The sequence below is a fragment of the Sebastes umbrosus genome, chromosome 1 (assembly GCF_015220745.1).
Source record: "Sebastes umbrosus isolate fSebUmb1 chromosome 1, fSebUmb1.pri, whole genome shotgun sequence".
NCBI lineage: Eukaryota > Metazoa > Chordata > Actinopteri > Perciformes > Sebastidae > Sebastes > Sebastes umbrosus.
The window spans coordinates 36058946-36073580 of record NC_051269.1 but is presented as its reverse complement, the minus strand read 5'-3'; the positions used below and the strand labels follow the sequence as shown (position 1 = coordinate 36073580).

Below are 14635 nucleotides of genomic sequence, written 5' to 3'. Positions count from 1 at the left end.
TAGGCCTCTTGTTGTTCAATATTAAGGGCCACATTTCTCATGTTTAAGCACTGTTTGAATGTGTGCTGAATGTTGAGGAAGGAGGAGCTCTTCGACGGAAAAGGTGACACAGACGTGCCATTGGAATTTATAAATAAAGGCGTATCTTAAAGATGACGATATGTATCGATGTTTTCACTTTGCATTAATGATATTGGATCGTTGATCATTGAATCGATATCACTGGATCACTACATCCTAGTGTAGTCCTAGTGAACACATTTGTACACTGTATAAAGAGAAATAGGCATTAACACTTCTTGTTATGCTGAGCAGTAAACATTCATTGTTGTGTTTAGTGTCATAGCTACTTATTCAAAGTACAGCCAGCCCCGAGGCTAAATTCCTTCATGGCCTTGAAGGATTCTTACAGTGCATTGGCTGTATGGCCACACCTGTAGTCAGCTGACAAGCTTAGTGTGAGATATGTCGCCAGCATGCAGATTAACCCTTGGCAGTGTAGGGTAGACAGTTTACTGCAGGGCAGTTGGCGCAGAGCACGACGACTCCACATTCCCCAGAGAGGTCCACATTAGCTAACATGTCAAGCTGTGGTTGTGTGTAGAAAGTGCAATGAAATGAAAACTAGATAAGGAATCCTTTCCGCCAGCAGAGGGCATTGTATCAACACTGAAGCAGAGCGATTTCCTGTGGGTCTACATGAGAGTAGTGGGAGAGCGGAGAGAGGGGGGGCAGGGGAACTTTCCTAACAGCTATGGTCAGCAGACTATCTTATTTCATGGGGATCACCACTCCCTGGTGGTCTAGTGGTTAGGATTCGGCGCTCTCACCGCCGCGGCCCGGGTTCGATTCCCGGTCAGGGAACACTGTTTTAAAAGCCGTGTAAACACGTTCTCTAAATCACCTATTTACACTTCACTGAGTGATGGGGTCCTACAAGAACACACTATTTCTTACCAAATTTGGAATAGTTTTGGTTATTTCACATCACTGTGCTGTTCTCACTAATTTGAACTGTGTTGGGCTTAGTTAGAAAAAGGAAATGTTGTTGTGGTATCACATGTTTCCGATCAAGATTTAGCAATATTTGAATCTAAATGTGATGACAGTTGTGGGGTTGCTTGCTTAAATTGTTGATTTAATCTGATCAAACTACACTTACACAGTCCTGATGAAGCAGATCTTTTTGACATAATAACTCTTAAAGGTACAGTGTGTAAGATTTGGCAGCATCTAGTGGTGTGGTTGCAGATTGCAACCAACGGAGAACCCCTCTGCTCACTCCCTTTACAAGACTGCGATAACGTGAGTGCAGAAAGTGCAAAGAGGCCATCCTTACCATAATGAAACTACTTTAAGAGCAACGGAAGTCCGACGGCAGCTGGTGGTACCACGGTTTTGCACTTTGCGGCTCACGTTACCTCAGTTTCACAAGCATGTTGGAGAACTACGGTGGCCTTTAGGTAACGTAAGAATGTGCGAGGCTCTCTCTAGAGCCAGTGTTTGGTTTGTCTGTTCTGGGCTACTGTAGAAACATGGTGGAGCAACGTGGCGGACTCCGTGAAGAGGACCCGCTCCCTGTGTAGATATGAAGGGCTCATTCTAAGCTAACGATTCTTAGTTTCAGGTGATCATACACGAATGAAAACATAGTTATGAATACTATATTCCATTTCTGCTAATAGATCCCCTGAAATATTACACACTGGTCCTTTAACAAATAATATCTAAGAATGTTTTTTTATGAACTTTAACGTGCATATCTAGTCAAGCATATCTAATCTAATGATCTAAAGATGCATCAGTTTTACCTGAATCATTGTCCTCCAGGAAGAACTGTACAGCCATCTGGACTTTCCCTGAAGGATGCAGGTCCACCCAGAACTCAGTACGGCCGTTGGTCTTGGACTTCTTACAGCGTTCTGCCAGTACAGACACGCCCACCGTGGCCTTGGCCAACGGCTCCTCAGCGCTCTGCATGAGGACCACTTCTAGGACACGCCCCTCGTAGATGTGAGCATCAAATGTAGACTTCCAGGCTGGATACATGGTGGGCTTCCTCTGGACCAAAGTCATTCCTCGCTCTGTGAAAGACGATTGGCATCATCATTGGGAACAAAACGTTTGTTTGTTACTTTTCCTTTCTCAGGAAAAAGACCAAAGTTGGTAGAGAGATTGCCTGTGAATTTTTGAGCCCAGCAGATGGCGGATGTTAAGGCAATTAAACGCGGGACGTCTGGTCTCCCTACTCACTGTACCACTCCCCTATATCTAGATAAAATTATGACTGTGTGTGTGTGTGTGTGTGTGTGTGTGTGTGTGTGCATCTGTACATACGGGTGTTGACAGACTCCTTCATCTTGATGGCGCAGATGGGAGTTTCAGTCAGAGGAGGCAGAGCGCCCACGTCATAAGCGTTGAAGGCGATACGCAGGAAGGGTGCCATGGTGACCGCTCACCTAAGCCTCCTAGAACAAAGACATAAACCCACAGTTAGAACATCTCACACACACAGTAGGGTCAATATAGGGCTATATAAATACAATTATAAATAAATAAAAATATAAATATAAATAAAATTCACTTGAAATGAGGGCTGCCTCCTCGTAGTCGTTTAGTCCATGAATCGGTCGTTTTGGTCTTAGTCGACTAAGATTTCTTTAGTAGATTTTCATGCTGAATGACTTATATCCAAGAAACTTATAAGCACATCTCTGGTAAACACAAGATTTAAAGTGGTGCTTTTGTGTCATTCTTTGTGGAGAAACGCAATTTTATAGATCTGTCGATTAAATCAACTAAATCAAATTTAGTCCACAAAATCATATGAGTGTAAATCAATTAAGAATTTCTTTGGTCGAGGACAGCACTAGACTTGACTTTACTTGACACACACATGCACACACACACACACCGGAACACAAACACGAACACGAACACGAACACACACACACACACACACTCTTCTTGTACTTTGATTGCTTAAGTTCGGCACTTAAAACAAGAAGGAAGAGAGTCTGTGGCTAACGGTGTCCGCAGACGGTAACTACAGAGGAAGTACAAGTTTCAACTCAAGACATAACTTTGGAAACTACCAGCCAGTAATGCGGGAAGAAGAAACTGTCTGATTCCCTCATCCTGCTCTCATGTGCACAGTTTGGGATTACCAGAGAGAAAAAACAAAAAATCAAAAGGATCACATTTCAAAGACAAACAGAAAGTCCCAGTGTTAGGGAAAAAGACAAATAGAGGGTAAAAAGATAAGCAGTGCGGTCTCTTTGCTACTTTACGGTTTTCACATTGAATTTGTGGGTTTTTTCCATCACAAATTATGCTCTTTAATCCTGGTTTAGCCTTTATTCCTCACAACTGTCTCTACTTATAGTTGGCTGTATATATTTGGGTCTGTACGGCTATTATTTAAAGGGCTTTTGGAGCATTACATCATAGAGCAATTGTGATCACGAGCATCAGTCTTGTCGATTGTGAGTAGACACTTGTGGAGTACATTTAATCTTCTATAATCTTTTAAAGGTACTAGTAGTCCGTAGTAGCAAAATTATGCATCTTATATTTTAGTATTTCCTTTTTCTGTAAGTAGTATAGGGTGTAGCTCTGGGGCCAGTTGCTAATTGAATGGTTGGCCAAAACGCCTCTCCATTGCTCTGTTTTGTTGGACTTCACTGACCATTCAGGTATCTCCTTTCTGTATTTTGGAATAATGTATTTGCAAAAATAAATTCCCTCTTTTCTATCTATAACTGCTACAACGTTGCTGAGTCAATCTAGACTAACATCAGGCTGTCTGAAGGCCACATCTGAAAATGGCAGGATTAGATCTATTATGCTGGCAAAGACAAAATACCTACTTCAAGTCATTTGTAAAGGTATTATATATATATATACGTGTGTGTATATATATATATATATATAAATATATATATATATATAAATATATATATATATATATACACGTATATATATATTCACCTAATACAAAAGTATTTTGATGTATTATGTTAAAATGCATTAATTCTCAGAGGTTTTACATTCTACGTGCAAATTCAATTCTGCACTTCATTTCAAAACTGAAACAGAAACCACAGCTTGCAACAGTGTCCACCTGCTTGCTTCATCTAAGCTGAATTGCTCCACTGAAAGATTTGTTCAGCTCTATTTTCCATGTGTTTCATACACTTCCTCTTGTGGGTGTTTCATGCCAGCTGACATCCCTTCTATACATCTTAAAACAAGTAGTGTGGCAGAGACTCTGTATAAAGCTGTATAACATGTTAATGAATGATTTCCTACCCACAAGTATATAATTATGTAAATGTAATGCTGTGATGAATAAATACATAAATACACACATATATAAAATCCACCAATGTTCAATTATTTTTTCATCACAAAAAAAAACACTTTTTGGGCAACTCTTTGTGGCAGCCAACATGACAGCAGGCTGATAGTATAGTTCTTGGAAAGGGAGTCATTTTTGTTTACACTTTACATATACTATATTGGTGTGTATACTTTACACTGCCGTGGGTAGGATTGGAGCAAATATGATTAAAAAAGTTATGTATATAAAACGGTCACTATATCCTGACAGTAGTTCATGGGCCAGGTAATCTGAAAAAAATCATGTGCCTCTGTGTCTTCCGGTGTCCTCTGGTGCTCCTAATGGCATCTGCAAGATTTCACAGACTGGAGGAAAACAACCAATCAGAGCCGAGCTGGAGCCTGCCGTCTCTGAGCAGCTGTCAATCACTTGCGAACTCCGATCAAACGGTCAAACTAGGCAGCGCTGATGAAATATGAATCAATATTCTGTTACTGTAATGCCTATTACTCATCTCAAATGTTTTCAGAAACACCTTGTAGTGTACTGTTTAGCTGTAAAATGAGAAAGTTGGTGACCCGGCAGCTGTGTTGAGGAAATACCAAGCACCGCCCACCAGCCGGAGCACAGCCAATAGGAACGCTCTCTCTCTGAAATGTCCTGTGATTGGCCAAAGTTTCCCTTCACAGCTAGATTTTCTAAAGCCTGAAAACACAGCCATGAGGAAGTCTAGTTTTCTCTCAGAACACTTGAATTACAATATGCTGAAAGGTTATTACTGAATTTTTGCCCAATGATGTCAAAAATGTTCTGCCTACTGCAGGTTTAACAGTCTTACCGTTAAAACAATAGCTGAGACTACTAGTGCCGTTTCCCTTCAAGGGGCCTTGTTATAACAGATTACAAAGGGTGACGTAGCGGGCAGCCAGTTAAGCCTCATGTTGGACCTGTACCTGAAGGAACTGCACTAACAAATTCTGAACCATTCATGTTATCAAGGCTGTATCACACACAACAGTCACACATATGCTACGTCACAAACTAGCAGGACCCAGAGGACCTATCAACCTACATCCTAATTCCCAAAGCAGCGAAAAAATCCCACAGAATTCCTCCACACTGCACTTTTTATGAGCTTTTAAGTTCCCTTAACTTGATCTCTTTTAGCTGTAGTCTCTTGCTCCATTAACATAATCTCAGTTTTATTAGTCATTTCAGCGACATGGCACGCCTTTGATTTAAGGCAAACATCCTCTCATTTTACTATACAATGATGTTTAGCTTCTCTATGAAATAACATTTCTGTACAAAAATGCCTAAAAGCATAATGCACAGAGACATGTCCTTCTTTTAAGTGAGTATTATGTACATTAAACTCCTGAACAGGAATTGCAGTCGCCTCCCTGTGTCTGTTTTCATAATAAATAATTCATAAGGACATGAGTTTTGTTTGTGTCCATGTTCCTTTTCACATTGCTGAATGTCAACTTGATTGTCAGTCTCAGTTCCTGAGTGACTGAACCAGTGCGTGCTGTGATATTATGAACATGTACATGTATGCTGCTCGGCCTACAAAGGTAGACCAGATGCTATTTTGGGCTGAGTGACACTCTAAATGCAGACTTTTACAGAGAGAGAAAGCATTATGTTCTCTTACTGCGGCTGAAAGGTTTTCTGAAGTGGAAACCTCGTCTCTTATTCTCCGCTGTTTTTTTTTATATCGCTATGTGGAGCTGCTTAGCAGTACAAGATGTTACTGTCTGCACTGAACAGGTCTTAGGTGTTAATGTACGTGCAGCAGTATAAATGTGTGCAGCTGAACATAATTCTTGATAAATAATACCTCAGGCATTGGGGCCCAACAGAGGCTGGCTTTTGATCTGGGAGTTGGTGGTTTGATATCCCAGCAGACAAGCAAGAAATATCTGGATGGGGAAGTGAATGACTAACACGGGCGTCTGACGGTGCCCTTTGAGCAAGCGTCTTAACCTCCAGCTGCTCCAAAAGTCAGAGGTTAGTCAGCAGCCGGCAAATAGGTGAGAAAATGTCAACAGTCCAGTTTCATTTAATGTTAACTGGCTACCCCAATGGCATGTTAAGAAAGACTTAATGACTTATATTTTTGGGAGTGACTGACAGTAACTTAGAAACTGCTGGTTGTTGATAAGAAACACAGCATGCGTTTCAAAATGTTAGTTAGTGAAATAAACATACAGACAAGCAATTTTCTAATTTAATGACTTTGGAGGAAACTGGAGCACCTGGAAGAAAACACACACAGTCCATGCTTCAACATCTCCATACAAAAAGTCCTTCAGCCAGTTCATTCAAACCTTTGTGTTCCAAACAATTCAGGGTGGTATGATTCATCATTAAGTCTTCCTTCACAGCCCTGTCTATGATTCATCATACCACCCCAGCCAATGGGATTCTTCCAGTGGGTTTTGGATTACTGCAGAAAATAAGCTCTGTGGCAAACACACGTTTATGATACTTGGACGTTTTGTTCAGCAAGATAATCTCCACAAATGAACACCACTTTTATGATTTTTGAAGCGGGAATGCAATCACCAGAAGTTAAAAAGCTAACGTTAGGCTATAAACGAACTAAACCACGGTCACATGAGCGCGAGTATACACGAAAGCTGTAAAGGTGGACGAGTCGGCGTGATGACGTTTAGTATTCTCATTTAGCCACTTGTTAGCAACCGCCTTTTTAAGACACGTAAAGGCTTCAAAATTCACGAGTGGGATATTTACTGACGTCATCTAACTAAAAACCCATTCAAAAAAACAATTGCAGCTTTGACTGTGATCCTGTCACGGAACTAAAGACTCCTAAACAAGCAACTGTCACTGTTTCTGAAACCCCTTTCACACTTCCTGTTCAAGGTGGGAATGTTGCGTCGTTATTCCGACTCGCTGTTCTGTATGAAAGGTACGGAGACGGAATGAGGCGATAGAGTTGTTCCGCCGCTGAACCGCCAATGACGGTAGTCACAGAGCCGAGCCGATGTCTGTGTGAAAGGGACACCCGGCACAGCGAGTCTACACGCACACACATACTAGAGACGCCAAAGCTTTTGTGTTTAACGTCACACCCCTTTTGCTCCCACGGTGCTGGCGTGCTATCAAAAATCAAACCCCGGGGTGGCATTATGCCGGCCGTTGTTTTGTTCAGTTGTGTAAAAGCAAAGCCGGTGTAACGGCGGATCTTCTTTACAGTAGTATTGTGGAATCTCTGTGTGAAAGGGGCTTGAGTGAGGTCAAGAGGGTCGAGCAACTATTTTAGCATGCTCACATACAGACAGACAGTTATGGAGCTTGCTTTTTTAGAGTCCATTTCCTATTTTCTCTCCACTTTACACAAACACTCTCTTATGTAGGCCTACACATACACAGGCATTGCTACACAGAAAAGAGAGCCTTGTTTCCCCAGAGAGAGTGGAAAAAATGAGCACATGCAATTGGGAAGGGGTGGGTAGAGGAAAGAGCAAAAGGGAGGGAAAGAAAAAAAGCACACACTGGAAGGCAGACCAGTGGACATGAGGAGAAATCCGACTCAATGACAGAACCAGATTTGCCTTCACTAGATCCAGCCACAATGAAGTCGACTTCCAGCGAGATGGATGTGCATGTCTGTGGCCTCAAGGAACTTTTTAGCTTCTCTAAGTCTTTAGCTTTTGTCCTAGATTTAAATGTAAAGCTGGACCACCCTGTGGGGCATTGTGTTAACCCTGCTCAACACAACATAATTCATAAATTATACAGTCACTTGAAGAAGGCACAGTATGCGGAAAACATGAAAACAACAAGATGTAAGTAACTAAAACATTCCATTAAATGCCACTTTACTTGGCAGCTCTGAGGAAGCTATATGAACAATATATAACTTATAAACTACTATGTTTTGAGTGCAATGTATTACAGAATCAGCATTTACAGCAGCAGAATCACAAGTAGCTCATAAAATAAGCAGATTAATGTACAACAAGGAGAATAACCTTTAGTTGTAATGACGTGAAACTAATATTCCATGAACACAACACAGTACTGGAGAGAGACAGAGATACGTGACTGTCTGCAACAAATAGACTATCATCAAAGTCATGCTCAGCGAAGCACCACAAGCAACTCAAAGGTTTGGTATGCACTGAATTAGAGGATATGCCATTAAGTGGAAGAGGTGATCCAGCAGGTCAAGCAGGTTGGGGAGCTTTGTCAACCTTTAATCAGTAGGAACGAGCAAAGACAGGTAGGATTATACAGAGAGCAACAAGAACAACAGAATTCCCTCTCTTACTGCAGCACCTTGAATTCTGCCACTAGCAGAGTTGACTTGGAGATCCACAAATCAATGAAAGAGATTAAGAGTATTAATTAATTAAAGGAGAATAACCTTTAGTTGTAATGACGTGAAACTAATATTCCATAAACACAACACAGTACTGGAGAGAGACAGAGATACGTGACTGTCTGCAACAGATAGACTATCATCAAAGTCATGCTCAGCAAAGCACCACAAGCAACTCAAAGGTTTGGTATGCACTGAATTAGAGGATATGCCATTTAGTGTAAGAGGTGATCCAGCAGGTCTAGCAGGTTGGGGAGCTTTGTCAACCTTTAATCAGTAGGAACGAGCAAAGACAGGTAGGATTATACAGAGAGCAACAAGAACAACAGAATTCCCTCTCTTACTGCAGCACCTTGAATTCTGCCACTAGCAGAGTTGACTTGGAGATCCACAAATCAATGCTACATCATTACAAGGAAGGTTTTGTTTACATCAAAAGGAGCATGCGTGTCATGCATCTATATTGGTATAGTGCCTGACAATGACTAATATATTTGACTTTTAGGACATCTCTGATTACATACGTGCTGAAAATCAAATATTTTGACTGTATTAATTTAGATATTTTCTAAAGTAAAGGTCCCTAGAAGTGTATGATTCAACTTTTTCCCATGGTATAGTGTTAAAAAAGTTAACAAAAATTGCAATAAATCATAATATCGAATCACAATACTTGTAGAATCGGCACCCAAGTATCATGATAGTATTGTATCGGGAGATAGATGTATTGTCCCAGCCCTAATAGCAGGACATTACACATTCCGCACGTCATGAGGATGCATTTTAGCCTTTTTCGCGTGTCATTTGTACGCCGCTTTTCACTTATTATTTGTACATCACACAACAAAACTACGGTAACGTCCACAGTAACGTTTAGGCAACAAAACCCCTTATAGGTTTAGGAAAAACATCATGGTTGGGCTTAAAATAAGTACGTAAACTAAGTACAATACGTACGGAAACAACGTAACACATCACAAATGTCACTAAACAATACATGACAAACGTAACTTGCAAAACAAAACACTGGTCTCCTGGTTAAAGGTTGTATAACTTAAGCGGTCTTTCTTGCTTTTTATTCTACGTCACTAGCTCTGAGCATGGCATATTTACACGGATGTGTTTACATTGGACTCAGTACAGACTACATGGCATACAAATGACACATCAAAAGCAAGAAAGGCATTTGTATTGCACGCTAAATGCCTTGCGCATCATCGTGTCATTCATACGCCTTTTTGTGCGAACGGGCTGGTTTGACTTGCCGGACTCAAGGCAAAAAATCCCCTGAAACAAGCAAGAAGTGAATATGGATGCAGTACAGGCCTATTAGAGCATCACCAGGAAAGATACCAAGTGTCTACTGATGTCATTGATTGCAAAGGAACCACATATTAAACATGAATTCAATTAAGTTCATGGTAACTTGTCCAATTACATTCTGCGCCCTTAAATTGGGTGTATATATATTAAAATGGGCTACAGTTCCTACATTGTTCATGTGATGTGAAGGTAAACACCATCAGTGTGCTGGAGTACAAGACCAACAACAGAAATGTGTCAATATCCAAATACTCAGTGTCTAGAAGTACTGACAGCAGTGATTTTGTTTAACAATAAAAGACTTTCAGGACTAAAGGCACTCAAACCTAAACATGGGCACATACCTTTTTCACAGCAGACATTTTGACTTGTCATAGCAGGAAACACACAGGTTTAAGGAATAGCAGCAACGACAGCTCAGTTACAGTAGTGTCATTAAATCTTGCAGTAAGCCATTCCAGTGAACTGCCTGTAAAACAGCAGGACTGAAACTGTCTCCTGTGCACCTGTGCCTTTTCTACTGTGACATGTCAAAATGTCTGCAGTGAAAAAGGTCTATTTAAACTTAGGTTTTAATACCCAGGTTCACATTCAGCTGACTCAACACCAACGGGCCCTTTTCACAGCATCCATTTAACACAGGTGCAATTAATAACATTAATTATGGTGCTGTTCCATTTAGGTGGTATTGTGCATGCTGGCTCACTGGAATGGCTGTGACACTAAATAGAACGGGACCATAATTAAATTTTATCAATACAACTGTGTTTACACTGCAACTACATGTACAAATGGCTGCTGTGAAAATGGCCTATTGAATATGTCACAGATGGACAAGCACAGGTGTAAATAAAAAAAAAAAAAAAAAAAAAACAATGGCTGGGTTCCATTTAGCTGCTTTGGTTTCAGGGTCCTGGTATTGTGAATGCTGACTCACTGTCACACCCTCATGGGTTACTGTCTGATGGTGCCTTCAAATGAAACTCGTGAGCTCGTGTTTACAACATGGGATGTCGTGTACACAATATTCTTGGAGTTCAAGTGGTTCAAGTCGTGAGAGCACCGCTGCTAAGCAACGGCAATATCGATGTTACTGTCGGCGTCTAGAAGCCACAGAGGCTAACAATTTAGCAAGCTAGCAAGTGGGTAAAATAATGCAGGGAATGCAAAGGCATAATGACAGAGGAAAAAGATGAGGTTGTTGGGAATATCAACATTTTCCTCAGACATATTATAAAATTACCAAGAAAAACAATATACCAACAAAATTAAAATATATTAACTTATGCACCGATAAACAAACTTCCATGGCCTCTGCCATATCTGACAATACCATCAAACACATCGTGAACTCTGAGCTTTCAGAAAAACTTTCCACTTACGATGTTGTAAATACGACATGAGGGGGCGTTCATATGGACTCATCTCGTAAACACGGTAAACACGACCCTATTTGAAGGCACCGTGATACACTTGAATAGAACAGAGCCATCAATAATGTTATTACAAACATCTGAGCTTTTCCTAATAGGATGAGCCAAAATACCTGCTGTGAAAAAGGCATAATCTATAAGGCATAATTCTCATCCAACTCACTTGGATGAGAAATGATGAGAAAAAAGTCCAGCACACCAGCAGCATACTGGCTCCTTTGACTCAGTACTTTTGATATATTTTGACCTGGGTGGCACATTTCTTCACAAAAGTTTCACATGGTGTTTGTCTTCTATAAAAAAGGGCGAAATGGGGCTTTGAGATAGCTTTGTCTGCCTCAGTGACAGAAGAAAGGCCTCGAGCAATGAAAACTGGCCTGACAGGATGCTAAATTAAGCTAGAAGATGAAAAAAGTAAGACGCAGTTAACAGATCAACCGGTTTTGACAACGTCAGTCTTGCAAAACTACATTTTATGTCAACCAGTGTGAGAGTATGTCAGGTTTGGAGGTTTCCGGCTCAGTTGTTGCTGCGCCTGTGGTCAAGCAAAACCAGGAAGTGTTTGACATATTCCCGTACTGTATCCTGTATATTCAGCAATCAATATCAGGAAATATAGAGAAAATAAAATAGGCCGTGTGCTTGTACTCCATGTGATCCACACACATACTCGCCAACCTTGAGACCTTAAAACTAAGGTTCTCAAAATCAAAGTGGGGGAATATGAGTTTCAGGGACTTTGTTTCCTGCAAGAATGAAAATAACAAAATAATAAGTACACTGTAACAGCATTTTTATGTTAAGCTTTAAATTTTAGCTTTAATTCTTAGGAAGGAAAACTGAATAATTCGCCCCTCTGACGTAAAATTGGCGTGTGAATCTCTAGCGTAAACTAATATTCATCAGTTTTTATTCATTTTTTTGCCCCTGCTTGAGTATTTCTTTCTCTTAGTACTCTCCATTCCTCTCTCCTTCTCTCACTCACTGAAGGTCCTTTCAGACACAAAGTGACAACGGCACCACTGCGCTCTGAAACCCATTATTTCCAACGGCTTGCACTGCGTCACAACGGCTTTTTGCTATGTCGAGCAAAGCCCAACTTCGGGCGCTGCACGCTGTGATGTGCGCTGAATCCAGCAGCGAACGCAGCTCAAACATGAGCTCAAACTGCGCTGTGTCCCGAGCACAGACTGCTCTCTTCCGCCAGGAAACGACATTTGGTGTAGCTCTATTGTTGTCCGGGTGGACACTTTAGGGATTATACACGCTGTACAGTGCCAAAACAGGTTAAGATAACGAAAAGAGAAAAAAAGTGTGAAAATTTGCCATAAATAGTGAGAAATATGGGAGAATTGTGACCCCGGGAGGAAACCGGGAGAGGGCAATGAAAAACGGGAGTCTCCCGGGAAAATCGGGAGGGTTGGCAACTAAGTATGTCAAAACACCTTTCAGTTTAACTGTTCCTTTAACAGTGACTTCAAGAGACTGTGCCGTCAACGCACAATGATAGAGAAAGAAAGGGCTGAGTGAGAGACGCAAAGGTCTACAACAGACCCAGAACAGCCTGGCTGGATGGAGCAGTGGGCTGGCAAATTACAGCTGAACAAACACGCTCCACACCATCATAATGTACCTGAACAAGCACGGTCAGAGTCAGCCAGGCCACACTCGCGCCTAAAGCTAATAACCTGGTGTTTGGTTGAGTGAATAAACATATATTACATCATAAAACCGCTCTTTATGATAGCTCAAAGAAGAACAATCCGTCCCCCAACATTGAAAATTAAACAGTGATCGTGGAAAAGGTGTGTTCCTAACTGTGATAGCAATTTTCCTAGCTTCACATAAAGTACATAAACTAGAAATAACTGAGAGAGTACATACTGTACAAACTGTACCTCTGTCAAGTCTGAACAATCCTCCATTACCATTTTTTTCTTATCTTCATCATCATCTGCAGCTAAACATACATGGAGAAAGGCAGTCATGCAGACTTTTATAGAATACAAAACTCCTGTGAATATTAGGGTTTATTAGGGCTGTACAGATGATTTTTGCAAACATTTTTCAAGTGAGCCGAACAAAATTCCACAGAGTTTTGGCCATTTAAAATGATAATGCTGCTTTAGCCACTAAATTTGCAGAAGTGGAATTGATATGAGCACATGTCAAAATTGCATTATAACTGCACAATGCCTTCAAGAATGAATTTATGACAAACAATTTAACAGCTTTCTTTAAGATCAACCAAATGTGATTAAAAAGTGTTTTGCAAAAAAATTTATGATGAAAATCCGTGACGGTGGGAATCGGAGTGGTAAATACAAATATCAAGCGACACCACTTGGCTACCGCCGGGTCTGCAAAGTGAAACCAATGCAGAAGTACTTGCATTCTTTCTAATAGCCAGCAGGTGCGACTCCTGTGGTTGCAAAAAGAAGTCTGATTGTATAGAAGTCTATGAGAAAATGACCCTGTAAATATGAGTTTATGGTCTCAATCGCTAGTTTCAAGTCTTCTTTAATACAGCATGATGTTCATTTAGTAAATTATGGTCCCATTTACAGTCAAATAGACCATAAAGCAGGGTATGAGTTAGGGCGTGGCTACCTTGTGATTGACAGGTCGCTACCACAGTGGTTTTGATCTGGGAATTGTCCTTGTTTTTATCTTAGAGCTTTAACCCTTTCACTGTGTGTTTTCAGTTCATGAAAGTTAATTGTAACATTTCGGTCGCCTAAAAATGTATTTTCAGTTTGGTTAGCTCCACTCGTATCACTTCTGGTTGCACAAAACCAAGATGGCAACAACCAAAAACCAAGATGGCAACGGACAAAATGCCAAACTTGAGGCTTCAAAACCATAGTCCACAAACCAATGAGTGACGTGGTGGTGACTACGTCCACTTCTTATATACAGTCTATATAAAGAGAGACACAGTAGGGCGAAAAAGCATGACCTCCTTGGTGGAAAGGTAATAACATAGAGTATCTCATGTGAGACGGTAACTTTTGGGCCCAATCAATCACTTCATTTTCTTCTTCATTCCCAGTTTTGACAAATTCATGCAAACAAAGCAGCGTAATTCTCACAAATAATCCTGCGTTAATCCACAAGTCTTTCACTGAGGCATGGTGGCATGTATTATTACCGCATTAACACAGCCTCGAAAGCACATAAGTG

The 14635-nt window shown here is 40.8% G+C and overlaps 1 protein-coding gene and 1 non-coding gene across 3 annotated transcripts in view; one reads left to right on the top strand and one right to left on the bottom strand.

The window, feature by feature from the left end:
• LOC119494063 (protein kinase C delta type-like) overlaps positions 1-14635 on the bottom strand; it is a 31571-nt gene that overhangs the window by 12558 nt on the left and 4378 nt on the right. For both annotated transcript variants that reach the window (XM_037779686.1, XM_037779687.1), the window contains exons 2-3: positions 2338-2468; positions 1812-2084 (exon numbers count right to left, since the gene is read on the bottom strand). In XM_037779686.1, the coding sequence (XP_037635614.1) occupies positions 1812-2084; positions 2338-2446 (382 nt within the window). In that variant the 5' untranslated portion in view covers positions 2447-2468. The remainder of the gene's footprint in view (positions 1-1811; positions 2085-2337; positions 2469-14635) is intronic.
• trnae-cuc lies at positions 793-864 on the top strand. The gene has a single exon. It is a non-coding gene; the product is annotated as a tRNA-Glu (tRNA).